Source organism: Ananas comosus, linkage group 24 (assembly GCF_001540865.1).
Source record: "Ananas comosus cultivar F153 linkage group 24, ASM154086v1, whole genome shotgun sequence".
Taxonomy (NCBI): Eukaryota; Viridiplantae; Streptophyta; class Magnoliopsida; order Poales; family Bromeliaceae; genus Ananas; species Ananas comosus.
The window spans coordinates 877,609-898,936 of NC_033644.1; the positions used below are offsets into that span (position 1 = coordinate 877,609).

The window sequence follows — 21,328 nt, forward strand, 5'->3', positions numbered from 1 at the left end:
ACTCTATCAAAACGACCTTTTTATAAATGAAGAGAAGAAGTAGCCTTAGTCTTTTGACCTAATTTGACGTTTATTCTCATGTGTAAGTTCAATAAAAGATAAATACAGTTTATTTTATATTTGATACGTAACTTACAAATTTCCGTTATAAAATCTTGAAGAATACTTGTTATATAAACATAAAATAAAGAATCTAGAACAAATGGTCCAATTCTAAAACCCTTCCACCGTACTATATATAACAAACTATATATATTATCTCAAAATCTACTTTTCCCGGACTATTTTAATTTATCTTTTCCAATTCTTAAATTGTTTTTTGAGTTAAATATAAGTCTCTACTAGTACGTGTCAAATTAAATCTCACGTTAAACGATTTTAATCTAATAATCAAGTCGAAATTAAACAGATAATTCAATATAAAACAATATTCAACCTAAACTTACTCCGATTTATTAAATTCAACTAAACACCTATCTTTATCGTATTTTTTATTTTTCTACCAACATCTACATCTATTTAGTAATCGTTGTTGTCATGATATTATACCGTTTTAATTTTATTAATATTTAAAGTTTGTTTATTAATTATACTGTTGTACATTAATAAAGGTATTTAGCCGATGGGGATCCTTGGACGTGTAGTTGTTTTCTTGTCTCGATAAGCAGACGCTGGTATCATTAAGGTATAGACCCTCCTCCATTGCTTTTAACACGCGTCTAAAACGTTTTATTTGTCGCTTTCAACTACAGCTATAATTGTCAACTACAGTAAACGACAGCTTCTTATGTGCGTCCCGAAAACAAAATGAAAATTGTACACAAAATGAAATTTGTGTATAAGATAATTTATTATTTCCGTTTCTTTTGTCAACTAAGATGTAGGTAACCTGGTTGCAATCCCACTAATTAGTTCCGCACTGTGGATCGTTATGGTAGGAATTAAAGGAAGTTAACCCGTCGTTAAACAAAAAAAAGGACTTAATTTTATAATACCCAGAAGAATTCTTCTAGTTTCAGGTTCAATTCGTAGAGCATGAGTAGTGCTTCAAGACATACGAGTAGTGTTAATGCAAACATATTGAGGAATATTGAATAGAAAAGTAGCATTAATTATAGGAATTGAAGTTTCGGTTCAAGCAGTGCCTCGGAGAACTATCGTTAAGCGCGTCGCAGGAGGAGTCTAACAAGTCTCAGGCCTTTCTTGGTTGGGGTTGTACATTAATAAAGGTATTTAGCCGATGGGGATCCTTAGAGGTGTAGTTGTTTTCTTACCTTGGCAGGGAGACGTTGGTGTCATCAAGGTATAGACCCTCCTCCATTGCTTTTAAAACGCGTCTAAAACGGTTCATTTGCCGCTTTCAACTACAGCTATATTTGTCAGCTACGGTAAATGAGTTTTTTTTTCTTTTCTTTTCTTTTTCTCTCAATTCGTGATAAATTCAATTGTTTGATTGTTAAAATGGGAGTTGATAGGAACTCCCGGCGTATATGCATGTACACCAAAATTAAAAAAAAATAAATCTTATATACAGACGGCGCTTGCTTGGCCGGGGCGGCATCCAACAAAGATCCCGCTCACCAGTAAGTACCATCTCTATTTTAAACAAATTTAAAATAAAACTTTAGTCCTAGTATCCAAGTACCGAAGGTTGTCTGAGTTCTCAGACGACAATTAATGGGATGTGAAAGCCACAATTCCTCGGGAGCTAATTCTCTGGTTTATATTTACGACTATTATTTCTTTTGGTCTGCCCGTTTGTTTTAAAATAATTAAACTAAACGGCACATGTACCGAATTCGTCCCCGTATGGGGGTGACATGTACTTAAAATATTCTAATTTATGAGTTACCGTCAGCCAACTTCAAAACTACGTGTTGAAGCGTCAGCAAATCTAACCCAAATCAAATTGCTGAAAAGCCAGCGAACTTCAACTCAAATCAAATCACTGTAAAGCCAGCAAACTTAAAACCCAAATCAAATCGCTGTAAAGCCAGCAAACTTAACCAAAGCCCAACTTGGCAATACGAAACCAAGCCCTGGGTAGTTCAGAACCAAACCCAACCCAGCAAGTTCTGGGTAGTTCTGAACTGAACCAAACCCAGCAAGCCCTGGGTAGTTCTGAACCGAACCAAACCCAGCAAGCCCTGGGTAGTTCCGAACCAAACCCAGCAAGCCCTGGGTAGTTCTGAACCAAACCCAGCAAGCCCTGGGTAGTTCTGAATCAAGCCAAACCCAGCAAGTCCTGGGCAGTTCCGAACCAAACCCAGCAAGCCCTGGGTAGTTCTGAACCGAGCCAAACCCAGCAAGCCCTGGGTAGTTCTGAACCAAACCCAGCAAGCCCTGGGTAGTTCCGAACCAAGCCAAACCCAGCAAGCCCTGGGTAGTTCGAACCAAACCCAGCAAGCCCTGGGTAGTTCCGAACCAAGCCAAATCCAGCAAGCCCTGGGTAGTTCGAACCAAACCCAGCAAGCCCTGGGTAGTTCTGAATCAAGCCAAACCCAGCAAGCCCTGAGTAGTTCGAACCAAACCCGGCAAGCCCTGGGTAGTTCCGAATCAAGTCAAACCCAGCAAGCCCTGGGCAGTTCCGAACCAAGCCAAGCCCAGCAAGCCCTGGGTAATTCTGAACCAAACCCAGCAAGCTCTGGGTAGTTCTGAATCAAACTCAACCCGCTGAAGTTCAAATAAACCAGTGAAACCTAAACCAACAAATCAAATCGCTGAAAATGCCAGCAAACTTAACAAATCAAATTGCTGAAAAGCCAGCAAACTTAACAAATCAAATTGCTGAAAAGCCAGCAAACTTAACAAATCAAATTGCTGAAAAGCCAGCAACCGAAATAAACATCCGGAACCTAAAACCTAAAATAAACACCTGAAACCCAAAACCCAAAATAAACACATGAAACCCAAAACTTTAAAATAAACACCTGAAACCCAAAACCCAACCGAATTAGGAGAACATAAACTAAACCCTACTTAGCGGAATCCAAAAGTAAACCAAATGGAGAAAGTCCAAACCAAACCCGATTTGGCAATACGAAACCAAGCCCTGGGTAGTTCTGAACCAAACCGAACCCAAGCCCTGGGTAGTTCTGAACCAAACTCAACTTGACAATACGAAACCAAGCCAAGCTCAGTCTAGGAAGTACCAAGCCAAACTTAACCTGGGTGAAACCAAGCTCAGCCTAGGAAATACCAAGACTAAGCTAACCTGGCCTAAGCCAAGCTCAGCCAAGCTCAGCTTAGGACAAACAAAGCTAAGTCTAGCCTAAATGAAACCAAACCAAGTCTGGCCTAAGCCAAGCCAAATCAAGCCTAAGTGAAACCAAGTTCAACTTAGGACAAGCCAAGCTAAGTCTGTCCTAGACCAAGCAAGCCTAGGCCAAGCCAAGTTCAGCCTAGGAAAGGCCGAGCCAAGCCTAGCCTAGGTGAATCCAAGCTCACCCTAGCTTAAGCGAAGCCAAGTTCAAGCTCAGTTTAGGTAATACTAAACCAAGTTTGCCCTAGGCCAAGCCAAGTTGAGCCTAGCCTAGGCGAAGCCAAATTCAGCTTAGGTAATACTAAACCAAGTCTGCCCTAGGCCAAGCCAAGTCAAACCTAGCCTAGGCGAAGCCAAATTCAGCTTGGGTAATACTAAACCAAGTCTGCCCTAGGCCAAGCCAAGTCGAACCTAGCCTAGACGAAACCAAATTCAGTTTAGGGAACACCAAACTAAGCCTAGCCTGGGTAAAATCAAGCCCAACCTAGGAAGTACCAAACCAAGTTCAGTTTGATCGAACATCAAACTAAACCAAGCCAATTACAGAAATTACCAAGTTAATCTGAGTAACAAATCTGAACTAGCCGAATAGTAGGCTAAACTAAACAGTAATACCAAACCAACTGAGCCCAGTTCGGATAATGCTTCTGCCGCTGGGCCAAATTACTTGACTTGAGCCCAGTTCGGATAGTGCTTCTGCCGCTGGGCCAAATTAATTGGTTTGGGCTCAGTTCGGATAGTGCTTCTGCCGCTGGGCCAAATTAATTGGCTTGGGCCCAGTTCGGATAGTGCTTCTGCCGCTGGGCCAAATTAACTTAGCTTGAGCCCAGTTCGGATAGTGCTTCTGCCGCTGGGCCAAATTAATTGGCTTGGGCCCAGTTCGGATAGTGCTTCTGCCGCTGGGCCAAATTAATTGGTTTGGACCCAGTTCGGATAGTGCTTCTGCCGCTGGTCCAAATTAATAGACTTGGACCCAGTTCGGATCGTGCTTCTGCCGCTGGGCCAAATTACTAGGCTTGGGCTCAGTTCGGATAGTGCTTCTGCCGCTGGGCCAAATTAATTGGCTTGGGCTCAGTTCGGATAGTGCTTCTGCCGCTGGGACAAATTAACTTAGCTTGGGCTCAGTTCGGATAGTGCTTCTGCCGCTGGGCCAAATTATCTAGGCTTGAGCTCAGTTCGGATAGTGCTTCTGCCGCTGGGCCCTTTTAAATTATATACTCATGATTATAGTAGTAGCTTGGGCCTCAGTGTTGGCCTAGCTGGATAGCGCTTCTGCCGCTGGGCTCTTTATAATTAAGTCTTTCTTCGGTATCATGGCACAGTTCGGATAGTGCTTCTGCCGCTGGGCCAAATACAGTTTAACCTAGATCGGATAGTGCCTCTGCCGCTAGGTTCTATTTATAAATAAAATAGTAAAAAAAAAATAAAACAAAATAATAGTAATAAAAAAAACTCTAGACTCGCACAGCTCGGATAGTGCTTCTGCCGGCGTGTTACTTTAGTTAACCTCCAAGCAGCAGCGCAGTAAACGTACGAGCACATCTAGAAAGCAGCCACAACCCCTCTTCCCGCAAATCACTTATGCGCGCGTGTTATATCATTACTAAGTTACGGCCTAAACTAGCCCAGTTGGATAGTGCTTCTGCCAGCACAACTAGTTTGGCTGTTTATTTAGCCATGATATGGCAAACGTGCATATGTGGTTAGGCAGCAGCAACAGCCTCTTCTTCTTCTTCCTCTGGTACTCCGGAGGAGTACGCGGTAACAGCTGCAGTTTTAGTAGTGTCGCAGTGGTGGCGGCGGCAACAGCTTCAACAGCAGCAGCAGCGTGGCGGCGGCAACGCAACACCCACTAACTCTCTCAGTTTCGCGAAAGAAAGAAAAAAAAAAGAAAAAAAGCCACGCCTAACCACCTTCCCACACGAGTGTCGTGTGGGGGGAGGGAAAAACGACGATCACGCACCTTCCTCTCCTACTTGTTTTCTAAAAAAAAAAAAAAAAAAAAGAAAAGAAAAAAAAAAAAACGAAAAAAAAAAAAAAAAAAAAGATCTAATTTCTATAATATTTTACGGATATGTGTAATAGACTTATTTTATTTTAAACTTTATTGTCTGGACTATATACTATGAATTTTAGAATTTAATAAAATTCTAAAGTTTCTAACCACATTTATTGAAGAATAGTGCTGTTTTAGAGCCATATAACTTTCATTCAAAATTTTATAATTTAGAAAAATTAGTATTTAGAATTCTAGCTATAATCTTTTTTTTTTAAATTTTGAATTTTGAATTTTATTATCTACCCGCTGCATCGCGCGGATTTCTGCACTAGTGAATACAATGTTCAGATGATAGTACAACCAACCACGATCACACGCCTCTAGGGCAAAAACGAAAGAAGGAAAACTCTTAACGGGTTTCGGATCCGATCCGTCCGCACCCCCCGGCGAATGTTAGTGGTGGGCTACGGCTCGGGCCGGTTGGCCCAAGCCCTCTTACTACCCCACCACAAACATTCATTTTTCCTTCACAAATTTATTTGCCAATTTGGTCGCACCGCGAAACTGTCAGCGAATCGAAAAATCCGAACATGAGTCGATTATCAATTTCGAGTCACATCTAACAGTTGCATTAAATATTTGTCTAGTACAGAAATTTTTATTCCATTTAGGTCAAAGTAGCCAGTTGCAGCAAACTACATATATATGAGGCGAATTAATATTAGGAAACTATCATGAAGAAATTAGACTAAAATATTCCTTAAATTGTAAGCTTGTAATCACTACTAAACCGAGAAAGATATGGTAATAATTAATTTTCGTTTACGGGCAATTGAAAGCTATTAATTACTAACTTAATTTGCAGCTACGTGGAAAGTATTTAAAAAAGCATGCACGTACGACAACTTATATACTGCAAAACAGACTACATGTCAAGTCATTGAAATTGTAAGCTTTTAAGAAATAAGTAAGCTTAACAAACTATAATATCAATCAACAATACAATCGGAAACACTCTCGCAGAGAGAAGACCAGCACTAACTGCTATATATGCATAGTCACGAAAGCAAACAATACTGCATAGATTGAACAACTTGTAAACTTGATAGACAACTTAAACGAAGACAAAATAATTGTCAATAGTAGCTTCGACATTTATTGAACAGCAAGCCAAAATAGAACGTAATTCCTTCTTATTCTACGACACAAACTTCAGTTTTGTTGAAACAAGACCTCCCAGTACCACCAGAGCAAGAGGCAAACCAAAGCGGCCTGTGAAGAACATATTTTGGTAGAAAAAAAACAGAGGAGAAATTATTATCACACACATATTTATTTTCTGTGGAGGAAGAATATGTAAACGTCAATGTATATTAAGTAACAAAAACAGAAAATAAAACTAAAATCGCATAAATGATTGGTGCATATTATACCTTCTTTTTTAAACTTCCTTCTCAAAAAGGCCTGTGAAGAACAAAAAAAATAGGAAAAACAAAAGGTATCAAAATAATTAGTTAAATGCATATTAAAAGAATATAATTTCAAAGGACAATATACCTAATAGATCTAGGATTGAAAGAAGGAACTGCCGTAAAAAACTTTAAAATTACCATACATATTGCCCTCCCATCAATTGGTCTCGTTTGTACTAAAATTGAAGTGTTAAATATATGAATAGTTCCTGCATAATGTCGGTCTTTAAATGTAGTCCATATGCTTTTGGTTTAAAAAATTTTGCGTCGCAACTTCCCATAATTTGAAATTTGTAATTAGTAAATTATAAGTAACTTTTTAAAATAGGTATGTGCCTAAGTGCCTTAGTTGGAAAAAGTAATGCGAGAGAGATGAGAGGACTCAAATGAAGAAATTAATTAGTTTTTGGAAGAAAGAGAGCATAAATGGTAAGTTCAAATTAATTTTGGAGGAAGAAAACATAAGTGGTAAATTGAAATATCTCTTGCAAAGAGGGAAGCCAGAGAAATATTAGTTGCAAAATAAGGAAGTAACGATTAAAATAAGTAATAATTTTAAGAGGGAATATGTCTTTATTTAGAGAGAGAAAAAGCAATTAATGGTAGCAATAAATGAAAACTCGAACATGTCATGTCTAGAGAGAAATCAACTATTTTTGGAAAAGAAAAGCATATAAATAGTAAATTTAAATTTAATTTTCTATAAGGAAAGTATCTCTTGCTTGAAAAAAGTAATTAAAGAGTACATATCTCGAGGAGATGCAATTAGGAAATTTCTCTTTTTTTGAAAGAAGAGATTTAAAAGCACATTTCTCGAGGCGGCTGAATTAAGATATTAATTATTTGTAATTTATTTAAAATTAATTATGAATAAAAATTATTAATTCATTTTAGATCGTTTAGAAATTTTAAATTTTAAATTTTTAAGTTGAAAATGTGGGAATAATGAATAGTATAAAATTTTAAAACCCTCTATATATATAGGTAAGGGGAGAGAGAAGGAGAGGGTGTTGGGGGACGTGTCACTTTGAGAACCCCCAAACTCTCTTTTAATGTCAAAAAAATATGCAAAGAACAGATGCACCCCATGGACCATACATATATCCACAATCAACGATCTATGGTGCACCAGGAGCACCAAAAGCAGCCTCAGGACACGTGCGGTCTATGGTGCAGCAGGTGCACAGCAGGTAGCCCGAGTAAATATGGCAGCACATTAACCTAACTTTGCAGTCTACGGTGCACCAGGTGCACCGTAAGTAATAACTAAGACACGTGGCAACACATGAGCCTAACTCCACAGACTTTTCAACGGTCTATGGTGCACGAGGACACGTACGATCTATGGTGCATCAGGTGCACAGCAGGTAGCCCGAGTAAACATAGTAGCATATTAACCTAACTTTGCGGTCTACGGTGCACCAGGAGCACCATAAGTAATAACTAAGACACGTGGCAACACATGAGTCTAACTCCACGGACTTTAGTATATGGTAATGGGGTCTATGGTGTAGCAGGTGCACAGCAGGTAGCCCGAGTAAACATGGCAGCATATTAACCTAACTTTGCGGTCTACGTTGCACCAGGTACACCGTAAGTAATAACTGAGACACGTGGCAACACATGAGCCTAACTCCACGGACTTTAGTATATAGTAATAGATAGATAGATAGATAGAAGTAATAGATAGTTATGGGAGAAAACTCATCCAATTAGGGTCAGATTTGAACATAAATGTTTTGATCCTGAAAATATTATTCTTTATAGGAAAGACTTAGTATTTAATATGGGACATATCACCAATATTGTAAACATTAGTAATATAGTTGGAAGTTAGTAGTAGATTCATAATATATCGTTGAATTACATAGAACAGAGTAATTAAGTCTCCACAAAATAGCCTAGTTTGTATATCAATATGTTGTCTATCTACTATACTAGTAGTATAATCAAATATAGATAATTGAATCTGATTTTGGGTTTATTACTTCAGCTTAAACAAGAATATGAATGAGTATATGGTGATCGTGATTCACGCAAAATATGCACAACCAAGTAGATTCAAAAGAAGTACAATGAGAAAGCAAGATCTGACATATGATAAATAGCTGGTTTTCAACCTACATGTTGCTTTTAACTGAAGCTTTCTGAAGAAGAGAAAGAGGACAGAAAGGTAGGAAGACAAATTACCGATATGTTTAGGCTGTTGGAGAAAGATCTTGCGGTGGCTGGCGGTCTTGGATGATGACTCTCACAGGATGCGTCCTGCGCCAGTCATTAATCTCCTCCACGAAACTAGAGGGCATCTCTTTACATTTTAAAACTTGTAAGGTGGTGACATGATTCAGACCATTCGGAACTGCATGCAGATTGGTGCAACAATGGATCGACAAGCACATGAGATTTGGAAAGGATCCGGGCTCAATGTTGAGCAGCGCTAGATGAGATAGGTTGCTGATCTTAAGGTAAGATAAATTTGGGAAGCTGCCTGGAGAACAAGAAATCTCTCGACATTGGCAAGCATTATCTGTCAATTTGAGAATCCTAAGGTTTTTTAGCTGCCCTAGTATTTGTGTCGGCTCTCCTTTCAAGTTTGAGCGAGACAATGTGAGCTCGGTGATGTGAGGTGCGAAATTTTCGATACCGCAGAGTTCGTCAGGTTGCAATGTTCCATCTAACTTTAACTTATGTAACTTTGCATGAGCTGATGTTGCTGTAAAAACCTCTTGAGGGATCTTCTTGGCTCGTAATGTCAGAGAGTTCAGACTTCTTAAAAAGTTAAGATACCCAACCAATTTGCTGTCGGTAATTTTTGGAGTGTCGCGATCAGCATCAATTTTAAGGGTTTGAAGATTATGCAGTGGCATGCAAGACATTCTGATACTATTAGCAGAAGCACCTTCCGAAAGAGTTTGCATGTTTCTCAACACTTGTGAGTCTAGCAAACTCATTGAATTCAAGTATAAGTGGCGAAGCTTTGAAAGCGTCCAAACTTCAGATGGCAACTCTGTGATAGATGTACCTCTTATATCTAGAGTTTGCAGATGTGAAGGGATCCCTCCAGAAAATGGTAACATCGCAAAATTGGTATCTTTCAATCCCAAGTATCTTAATCTAGTCATACCTTTAATATGAAGTTCAGGATTGTTGTTTTTTCTAAATCCATTAAGTTCGAGCACTCTGAGGAATTCCATTCTTTTATCAGTCCGAATAATGTTTTGAAAAATCTTGAAGTAATCTATTGACCAATTAGGGAACCATCTTTTCCTTTTGTTGCTAGAGGTTTGAATGATTCTGCCTGTGGGGAAAACTAAAAGAGCTCTTAATTTTTCATCAAAAATTCCTGTTAATACATCGGACCTTTGATGGAGCGCCATACGACGAGCAGCCATCTCTTGGGGCTTTGATTCCTCTTCAATACTAATTATAGTTTCTACCCAAAGGAATCGACTCTCTCTTGCTTCTGACTTTGCTAGATCACCCAAGAGGTCATGGACTCTTACCTTTTTTATACTCATATCAGGTCCTCGCTTCACTATTTCAACCAGGCACCTTTGTGCCAACTCCTCCAAGTAGTTGCTTGCAGTACCCTCTAGTGTTATACCTTCTTTTAGTATCAGATCATCTCCGATCCACAACTTCGTCAATTTTGAGGCACTGATTTCAGAACCTTGTGGGAAAGCTCCCAAGTAAAGAAAACAAAATTTCATATTGTAAGGCAAGTCGTAGTAGCTCAAAGCAAGGATTTCTAAGCATTGCTTCCCATCATCCGTTGAATCCCAGTTCATATTATCAAGTAATTTCGACCACACCAACGGATGCTTCAGTTTTATCGAAACAAGACCTCCCAGTACCACTAGAGCAAGAGGCAAACCAGCACATTTCCTACAGAGCTGACGACCCAGGTCCTCTAGTTCTCTTGGGCATATAGGTCGGTGATTCGGGGTTAATTGTGGAAACACTTTTGTAGAGAAAAGTTGCCAACTATCATCCTCGTTTAAGGGCCTCATTTCGTACGGTTCAGAACCTGGGTCATGATAAATGGCAACATCCTTGAATCGAGTTGTTACTATTATTCTACTTCCGTTGTCCGAATTTGGAAGAGCTAGTTTTAATTGATCCCATACTCTTTTCCTCCAGATATCATCCAATACTATTAGGTATCTCCTCTGCTCCAAAAACGAATATAGCTTCTCCATTAAGCAATGGATCATCCAGCTCCTCCTATGATGTAATTGATGTTCCGTAGTGTTCACAGATTCAATTAAGCCTAGTTGGTCAATCATGATCAATACAAGCTCCGTAATGTCGGGATCTTGATGAACAGGCACCCAAGCACAAACATCAAAGTGGTTTCGATGCTCACCTCTGGAGTCCACTTCTTTAAGCCGGGCAAAATGGGTGTGACCGCGTACGGGAGCTTTAGAAAATAATTTATAAACCACAGCCGCAAGAGTGGTTTTCCCTGCACCACCCATCCCGGTGATGGCTACAACTTGTCGACGCCTCTCTGAGTGAAGCAACCTCTCCACTATAAGATCAGCATCATGTTCGAAACCGACAACCACATCATCACCAAGGTGTGGAAATGACCGTCTCCACGGATGCAAATGACCTTGATCTGCAGCTGTACTACTGCAGCTTCCTTCGCCTCTTTGCTCTTGCAATTTACGTACGTATATAGTTCTACGTTCGACAATCTCACGGATCTTGGATTTCAACTCGTCGATTTGCCTATTCACTGAATAAGAATGAAATATCCTAGTGGCAGGAGCGTACCTCTTCTCGAGCAAATAGGTGTCGATCAAGTCCTCTGCTTCATAAGCTACGTCTCTAACCGAGCTCAACCAATTCTTCGTGGCCGCGTCCTGTCTCTGCTTGTAGTCCATCTTGTTGAGGAAGATCTCGAGTGCCTGCAGTTCTTGTTTCAGCGATTCAACATCGTCCGCCACCTTCCAAATTAGAGGAATTTCTTGGGTGAATAGGTCTCCAATTTTGTTCACTATGTAGGAAATTAAAGCGTCTTCTGACATCTCTCTCCTTCTCTCTCTCTTGCAGCCGAGTCGGGGGATGACACTGGAATGAGGCCTGAAACTCGGTGAAGCTGGATGTAGTCAGTCTCTGATTGCCTGCAGCCTTTCTTTGTCATTCTCTCCTCCTTGAGTCAACCAGTCAGCTGTCTCGACATAAATTGGTAGGAACCTTTTGTTTGTCATTCTCTCCGGCTTTAGAGTTAACCAGTCAACGGAGTGTGATTTAGGCAATCCCATTTGCTTACAGAATACCATTACTAATAGCTATAATAATAATAATGTAAACAAAGTCCAATCTACTAATCCTGATGGAAATGTTTTCAGCATATATTAAACCTTTTGTTTGTGAATTGCATCACTAGCTCCTGAACCTAATTTTGATAACAGGACAAACGGTATCATTAATCCCTCACTTTTAATCAAGTTTTATTTTGGCCCTTAAATTTTAAGTTTGACATCTGAAATCTTATACGCTTGGAATTGTTTCACTTTAATCATTGTTTTATGTGCTGCGAGGATATGAATTACTCTGTATTTGTGCGCAATGCTATCATTATTCTATAATCTTTTATTTCAATTTTATTATTAATTGAGTTGAAGTTTTTCTATATTTAAAAATGAGATTGTCGGATTGAAAGTATTAGATGGATGAAGAGCGGATAGATTCGTGGTACACGAATATACAAATGAATTAAATGCATGCAACAATGGTTTTTGTAAAGATTAAAGTGTGAACTAGAAGTTATAAATTCAAACTTAAAATTTTCAAAACTAAAATTAAACTTGACTATAAGAAGTTTAAAAACTATTAGTGCATTTTACACATAGTAAAATTTAGCAAATAAAAGAAGAGAAAAAGGATTTAAAACTATATTTCATGTTAAAACCGAAATTTTAAAAAAAAAAACTTTCCTACTAACATTCGGTAAAACTCTACCGTGTAGCGATGTTATTTGTTTCTTCCTAGATAAAATGTGTGATTATTTTTACGGGCAATTGCTTATATACCCCTGAAAGTTTCCGACTTTTCGATTTACTACTCTTAGAAGGCTAATATTGAAAATACATTTTCTACGTTCCAACCTATTTCTAATATATCCCTAGAGTTAAAATCTGTTAATTAACTTTGTTATCTCTGTAAAATTACTATTTTGCCCTTTCAAATATACCCTTCCACCATCACTGACTTTCTTATTTGCGCTTAAAGTCAGGGGCACAAAAAATATTTTAACTTTTGGTTTTTTCCAATATACCCCTCTACCGTTACCAATATTTTTTTATTTGCCCTTAAGTTAAGGGCAAAATTGGTATTTTAATTTTTTTTAACTATGGTAGATATTTAACTTACGTTTAACCCAAGTTAACTTAACAGGAGATAACTGCGGGGGTATTTTGTAATAATGGTGGAACATATGAGGGGTATTTTAGAAAAAAAAAGGAGTAAATCAGATATTTTCAAACGTATGAGGGGTATATAGACAATTATCTTTTATTTTTTATATGCTCTTTACTGATCGTCCCTAGCGCAAGTGGCAAAGGGCTTGGTGGGGTATTCGAGGTTCCAAGTTAGAATCCTAGTTGATTCATATTTTCAGTTAAGTTTATTTCTAAATGAAATAAATAAAGTGGGTAGCATGCTACCTGTCTCTCTCTCTCAAAAAAAAGGGCTTTTTTTGCATTTAGCTCCCTGGCAAATTTTTATTTTAAAATTAGCCCTGTCAAAATTTAATTTGCAAAAATGGTTCTGAGCCTGCCACGCAGGCGGGGCTTTTTTTGCATTTAGTCCCTTGGCAAATTTTTATTTTAAAAATAGGCCTGTCAAAATTTAATTTGCAAAAATGACCCTAGGCCTGCCACGCAGACGCCACGTCAGCGCCACGTGGGCGGGGTTGGGGGCGGTAGTTAAGTAAACACTACACGGTGAATGGTTCACCATATTTAGTACGTATTTTTTGTATATTGAAAAGAGGAATAGGAAATTTGTATTCCTTTTCTTCTCTTTTTCAAAAATCCGAACCCGAACCCGAAAATCAAATTAAAATCCAAACCCGGATCCGAACCCGACGGATTTTAAAAATTCATATCCATATCCATATCAAACCAAAAACTCGAAACCCGAACTTAAACCCAGCGGGTTTTAAAAATCTATACCGTTGGATGAAGATCTAAGAAATAAAAATTATTAAATATTTTATATATTGTATAAATAAATAAAAATAAATTATGTTATAATATATATATTTATCCGAGGTTTGTTCGAATATATTTCGGATATCTTACCTAGCATCCTATTGCTATTCCTTTTTCATATACAAAATAGTACTAATACGGGAACCTTCCGTGTTTGACAGGTGAATGTTCGTTTCACTAACACCGGGCCAGGCCCTGCCGCGTGCGCTGAGTACGCCTGTCGTAATTTGACAGGCGCTAATTTTACATAAATTTATTAGGGCTAATATGCTGAAAAAAGCCACGCATAAGCGCCATGGCAGGGCCCAAGGTGCGTGTGTTAAGTTGAACCCGGTGAACCATTTCAACCGTATTAACAGGTTGATGTTCCCGTGTTTAGTAGTGATTTGTATATTGAAAGGAGGATAGGATAGGATGTCATAGTCTGTATATCGAATATGATCGGATAATCCAACCGAATAATCTATTTAGTATCTATTGCTAATTCCTTGCTGATTTGGACTTTTTTTTTTTTTTTTTGGTCTTCGCATGCCTATCTAAAAGTCGAGACTACATAGATCGAGAGAAAGTCGGGGACTAGTGTGCCATTTTATCTTCTTCCACAGTACACTCTCCCCTTTTAGCCACGCCTTCCCACACCCCCCCTCCCTCTTCTCCTCTCTCTTAACTCATCTCTCTTGCTCTGCTTCGTCTCTGCGAAATTGGCGGATGATATTCTCGCTAAATTCCGATATCGAAGTCTCGATACCTAGGCGATTATCATCTTCTCGGTGATCTCTATTTATTTCTTCCTTCTCGTATTTTTCCCTTATCGTATTTTAGGGTTTTTTTCTATTTTTTTTAGTTTGATGAGATGATTGGAGAAAGAGTTTCGAGGTTTTTTCTTTCGATTTTGTAGTGTGTTTTTGTAATTCAGGTTGTTTTGTGCATTTTTTTTGCAATATAAAATTGCTTTTGTTAATTGGTTCCTTTCTGTTTTTCTTGCCTTTTTTAATTTTTGTGTGTGTTTTTTTGGTAAACGTGTTTTGGAATTGGTCTCTGATTTTGAGATTTTGTGAATTCTAGTTTCGAAGGGAGATTATTTTGTGATTTTGTGAGTTGTGGTTGAAAATTCTATTTGTTAATCCGCTTAAATCTCTCTCTTATGCATTAGTTTTTATGGAACTTATGAGCTGTTCTGCAATTGTGGTAGAATGGTTTCATAGATATAAATATATAGTTGGATGATAATGGAACAATTAAGATTATTTTTTTATGTGCAAAATTTTGCATATCACTGTAGTAAATTAATAGTTATGCGAGAAAACTCATCCAATTATGGTCAGATTTGAACATAAATGTTTTGATCCTGAAAATATTATTCAGCATAGGAAAGAAATAGTATTTAATATAGGACATATGCATGATATTGTAACCATTAGTAATATAGTTGGAAGTTAGTAGATTCATAATATATCATTGAATTACATAGAACAAGTAATCAAGACTCCACAAGATAGCACAATATGTTGTCTATCTACTATACTAGTAGTATGATCAAATATAGATTGTCAGATCTGAATTTAGGTTTAGCACTTCAGCTTAAACCAGAATCTGAATGACTATATGGCGATCCCGACTCATGCAATATATGCCCAACTAAGTTTATACAATAAGAGTACAATAAGAAAGCAGGATCTGACATATGATAAATAGCTGGTTTCCAACCTACAAGTTGCTTTTAACTGAAGCTTTCTGAAAAAGAGAAAGAGGACAGAAAGGTAGGAAGACAAATTACCGATATGTTTAGGCTATTGGAGAAAGATATTGCGGTGGCTAGTGGTCTTGGATGATGACTCTCACAGGATGCGTCCTGCGCCAGCCATTAATCTTCTCCACGAAACTAGAGGGCATCTTTTTACATTTTAGAACTTGTAAGGTGGTGATGTGATTCAGACCATTCGGAACTGCATGCAGATTGGCGCAACAATGGATAGACAAGCGCATAAGATTTGGAAAGGATCTGGGCTCAATGTTGAGCAGCGCTAGATGAGATAGGTTGCTGAGCTTAAAGGTAAGATAAATTTTGGAAGCTGCCTGGAGAACAAGAAATACCATGACATTGGCAAGCATTTTCTGACAATTTGAGAATCCTGAGGTTCTTTAGTTGCCCTAGTATTTGTGTTGGCTCTCCTTTCAAGTTTGAGCGAGACAATGTGAGCTCGGTGATGTTAGGTGCGAAATTTTTCATACCGCAGAGTTCATCGGGCTGCAATGTTCCATCTAACTTCAACTTATATAGCTTTGTATGAGTTGATGTTGCTTCAAAAACCTCTTGAGGGATCTCCTTGGCTCTTAATGTTAGAGAGTTCAGACTTCTTAAAAGCTTAAGATACCCAACCAATTTGTTGTCGGTAGTTTTTGGAGTGTCGCGATCAACATCAATTTTAAGGGTTTGAAGATTATGCAGTGGCATGCAAGACATCCTGATACTTTTAGCAGAAGCACCTTCCGAAAGAGTTTGCATGTTTCTCAACACTTGTGAGTCCAGCAAACTCATTGAATTCAAGTATAAGTGGCGAAGCTTTGAAAGCGTCCAAACTTCAGATGGCAACACTGTGATAGATGTACCTCTTATATCTAGAGTCTGCAGATGTGGAGGGATCCCTCCAGAAAATGGTAACCTCATAAAATTGGTATTTCTCAATCCTAGGTATCTTAATCTAGTCATATCTTTAATACGAAGTTCAGGAATGTTGTTTTTTGTAAATCCATCAAGTTCGAGCACTCTGAGGAATTCCATTGTTGTATGAGTCTGATTAATGTTTCGAAAAAGCTTGTAGTAATCTAATAACCAGCTACGGAACCATCTGTTCCTATTGTCCCTAGAGGTTTGAGTGAGTCTGCTTGTGGGGAAAACTAAAAGAGCTCTTAGTTTTTCATTGAAAATTCCTGTTAATACGCCAGAGCTTTGATGAAGGGCCATACGACGAGCAGTTATCTCTTGGGGCTTTGACTCCTCTTTAATAGTAGTTAGATTTTCTACCCGAAGGAATCGACTCTCTCTTGCTTCGGACTTTGCTAGCTCACCCAAGAGGTCATGGACTCTTACCTTTTTTATACTCATATCAGGTCCTCGCTTCACTATTTCAACCAGGCACCTTTGTGCCAACTCCTCCAAGTAGTTGGTTGCAGTACCCTCTAGTGTTATACCTTCTTTTGGTATCAGTTCCTCTCCGATCCACAACTTCGTCAATTTTGAGGCACTGATTTCAGATCCTTTTGGGAAAGCTCCCAAGTAAAGAAAACAAAATTTTATGTCGTAAGGCAAGTCGTAGTAGCTTAAAGCAAGGATTTCTAAGCATTGCTTCGCATCATCTGTCGAATCCCAGTTCATGTTATCAAGTAATTTCGACCATACCAATGGATGCTTAAGTTTTATCGAGACAAGACCTCCCAGTACCACCAGAGCAAGAGGCAAACCAGCACATTTCCTACAGAGCTGACGACCCAAGTCCTTTAGTTCTCTTGGGCATATAGGTTGGTGATTCGGAGTTAATTGTGGAAACACTTTTGTAGAGAAAAGTCGCCAACTATCATCCTCGTTTAACGGCCTCATTTCGTACGGTTCAGAACCTGGGTTGTGATAAATGGCAACATCCTTGAATTGAGTTGTTACTATTATTCTACTTCCGTTGTCCGAATTTGGAAGAACTGGTTTTAATTGATTCCATACTTCTTTCCTCCAGATATCATCCAACACTATTAGGTATCTCCTCTGCTTCAAAAACCAATATAGCTTCTCCTTTAAGCGCTGGATGTGCCATCTCCTCAGATAAGAATGTGCAACTGTCGGAGAGTTCATAGATTCACTTAAGCCTAGTTGGTCGATCATGATCAACAAAAGGTCCATAATGTCGGGATCTTGATGAACAGGCACCCAAGCACAAACATCAAAGTGGTTTTGAAGTTCACCTCTGGGGTCCATTTCTTTAAGTCGGGTAAAGTAGGTGCGACCACTTATAGGAAATCTAGAAACTAAATTATAAACCATAGCTACTAGGGTGGTTTTGCCTGCACCACCCATCCCAGTAATGGCTACAACCTGTTGACGCCTCTTCGAGTGAAGCAACCTTTCCACTATAAGATTAGCATCATGTTCGAAACCAACAACCACATCGTCACCAAGGTGTGGAAATGACCGTCTCCATGCATGCAAATGACCTTGATCTGCAGCTGCAATACTGCTGCTTCCTTCGCTTCTTTGCTCGTGCAATTTAGGCATATAAATAGTTCGACGTTCGACAATCTCATGGATCTTGGATTTCAACTCTTCGATTTGTTTATTCACTGAATAAGAATGAAATATCCTAGTGGCAGGAGCGTACCTCTTCTCGAGCGAATAGGTGTCGATCAAGTCCTCTGCTTCATATGCTACATCTCTTACGGAGCTCAACCAATTCTTCGTGGCCGCGTCCTGTCTCTGCTTGTAGTCCATCTTGTTGAGGAAGATCTCGAGTGCCTGCAGTTCTTGTTTCAGCGATTCAACATCGTCCGCCACCTTCCAAATTAGAGGAATTTCTTGGGTGAATAAGTCTCCAATTTTGTTCACTATGTAGAAAACTAAAGCGTCTTCCGACATCTCTCTCCTTCTCTCTCTCTCTCTCTCTCTCTCTCTCGCAGCCGAGTCGGTGGATGACGCCGGAATGAGGCCTGAAATTGTGTGAAACTGGATGTAGTCAGTCTGTGATTGCCTGCAGCCTTTCTTTGTCATTCTCTCCTCCTTGAGTCAACCAGTCAGCTCTGTCCACATAAAATACATTGATAGGAACCTTTTGTTTGTCAATTCTCTCTGGCTCAAGAGTCAACCAGTCAATAGAGTGTGATTTATGCAATCCCATTTGCTTGTCCAACACATATTAGCATTTGCAGCCAGTCATTTTTATTTTTTAAAAATGCCGAATACTTCATTCTCGTATCGGACACGTATCGGGCGCGTATCGGTATCCGATACGTATCCGATACGGGTACGGCATGAAATTTGAAGTATCCGTGCTTCATAGATCAATAGTAATTTATACCCTATCCATCCTCTACTCCCTGATGTGTATTTGAATCATCTCTTATTCTTTTTTGTAAACTGTCGTCGTCATCGACTCTCCTGCTGAAGTTCAATTTTGGTTATCTCAGTAGCAGTGTTGATTTCCATGATGTAATGATTGAAGTCAGTTTCTTTTTTTTTTTTTTTTAAGAAAAATATATATTATTTTTTTCTTTTTATATTCACTTATTTTCTTTCCCATGCATGCTGGCTTTTCGTAATGCCCTAACTTCCTTTCTGTATTCTTACCTTTACGATGTCGTTTCAGAGACGGTTACTTCCCACATATGGTTCCGGCACGGAGGAAGCTAACTCGAACAGCTTCAGCAATCTCCTTCAAGCAAGTAGAACACCGGTCACTCCATTCATGTCTATCTCCAATCCTCGCGCAAAACAGTATCCATCCCATTCTTATTTTGTTGTTTCCATTACAAAACCATTCTAACTATGTTGTAGAATTCCCAGGGTGGAGGTCGAATGAAGCGCACCGAGGAATCCCTCCATGTTATGTACTCTCTTCGGACCAAAAAAAAAGCAGTTGTGAGCAAACATTTCTACTTAACTTCGCTCCGGAAGTAGACTCCAGGTTTCGAAACCGTTTCTGGGGTTAGCTTTTTCATTGTATAGCTTTTTGCGAATCCCCGCCCCTCGAGGAAAAAATAGTGATCCTGTAAATAACTAGTTTTGTGTTTTTCGTGTAAATCATTGGAGGTGTCGTCGCGAAGATTAAAGCTTGCGGAATCTCTTCTATGTATCTCAAATGTGTGTGCAAGTACAGGCATGTTCATATGTAATTTTGTATGTATGTATATAAATGTATATATGTTTAGAATTGGAGTAAAACATGGTTTGTTTTATTTCTTTTATTGTATCTTCTGAGGATGTAAAAATGTTGTTCTATAATTAGGTAAAAAAATGTATGGTGGACCTGGTGGTCTCCTAACTATACACAATTTTGCATTTGGTCCTTGTACTCGAATATTTTTCTCTTAATGGCCCTTCAAATTTTTTACTTGTGTGATAGAGAAAGGATATTTATTCGATCTTAAAAAATATTTAAGCCGTGCATCCGCACCACACTTTTCTCTACTATTTGTTCTCTGTTAGACCATTTTAGAGTGCGGTGTGCAAGATGTATTGTACACCCGGTGCAGGCAATAGCTCTCGGGATTTCTACATTTTTCCTCATGTAAATTGCAATATAGTCCCTGAACTTTGAGTCAAATGTCATCCTCAATGTAAGGATGTTCGGATTCGAAAAGGATTCGTCAAAATTTGAACCGAAACCCAAAATCCAAACTCGAATCTAACCAAATATTTGAAACGGGAGCCCAAATCCCAAACAGTTATTTCTCCTTACTATATTTTAAAATATATTATATTAATATCTAAATTTTTAAAATACAAGATCAAATATAATATCAAATATTTATATAGATTATTATATAAGGTAAATTAATTCGGATTCGGATCATGTTTGGATAAGGTGCAGATAAAATTTATATCTGAACCTTAATTTGTCTGATTTATATTCATATTAAAGAAAACAAATTTCATGTTGTAAGGCAAGTCGTAGTAGCTCAAAGCAAGGTTTTCTAAGCATTGCTTCCCATCATCCGTCGAATCCCAGTTCATATTATCAAGTAATTTCTACCACACCAATGGATGCGCCAGTTTTGTCGAAACAAGACCTCCCAGTACCACCAGAGCAAGGGGCAAACCAGCACATTTCCTACAGAGCTGACGACCCAAGTCCTTTAGTTCTCTCTGGCATATATGTCGATCATGCGGAGTTAATTGTGGAAACACTTTTGTAGAGAAAAGTCGCCAACTATCATCCTCGTTTAAAGGCTTTATTTCGTAGGGTTCAGAACCTGTGTCACGCCCCGGGACCGATACCAATTTGGGCTGGCCCGAGCACGTCAAACAGACGCCGAACGTACAAAGTTTTCCCTGTCCGTCCAAGGCTCATCACATGTACATTTTCAAACAAGAAGTGCACTAGCGGAAACATGCAAAAACGGCTTACACGAGGGTAAGCAATAGCCACGACTGAAAGATAGGAAACTAACCTTCAATTGTACTATGATTCCATTTGATCATATACATTGCATTCACTTTGTACATTCGTCACATCATTACAATTCTTTACATCATTTCTTTTTACAACACATTTGCTCAAATGAAACGTTGCATTCTTTTCTTTACATCATTTATCATCAAATACAAAAGATGATCATAGGGTACTCTACTACAAAATGTATACCCAGCACTGGTAGCCTCTGACTACGG

At 38.7% G+C, this 21,328-nt stretch overlaps 1 protein-coding gene and 1 long non-coding RNA gene across 3 annotated transcripts; one reads left to right on the forward strand and one right to left on the reverse strand.

Moving 5' to 3' along the window:
* Positions 6,194-18,621, reverse strand: LOC109728734 (putative disease resistance RPP13-like protein 3). Its single transcript, XM_020259240.1, has 4 exons — positions 17,149-18,621; positions 8,924-10,340; positions 6,695-6,725; positions 6,194-6,533 (listed from the first exon to the last, which is right to left on the reverse strand). The coding sequence occupies exons 1-2, from the start codon at positions 18,575-18,577 to the stop codon at positions 8,932-8,934; spliced, it is 2,838 nt and encodes a 945-aa protein (XP_020114829.1). The 5' UTR covers positions 18,578-18,621; the 3' UTR covers positions 6,194-6,533; positions 6,695-6,725; positions 8,924-8,931.
* On the forward strand, positions 11,593-20,029 carry LOC109728735. 2 transcript variants are annotated; one of them, XR_002221077.1, is made up of 4 exons: positions 11,593-11,710; positions 11,792-11,927; positions 19,305-19,405; positions 19,502-20,029. It is a non-coding gene; the product is annotated as an uncharacterized LOC109728735 (long non-coding RNA). The 2 variants fall into 2 exon arrangements; XR_002221078.1 differs by lacking the exons at positions 11,593-11,710; positions 11,792-11,927 and adding an exon at positions 17,416-17,475.

Excerpts from the sequence above, each read along its gene's own strand:
- LOC109728734 (XM_020259240.1), bottom strand. The coding sequence starts at position 18,577 with ATGTCGGAAGACGCTTTAGTTTTCTACATAGTGAACAAAATTGGAGAC. Across the intron at positions 10,341-17,148 it reads GGAACTGATACCAAAAGAAG|AAGGTATAACACTAGAGGGT; the intron begins GTATAACACTAG and ends TGATACTAAAAG.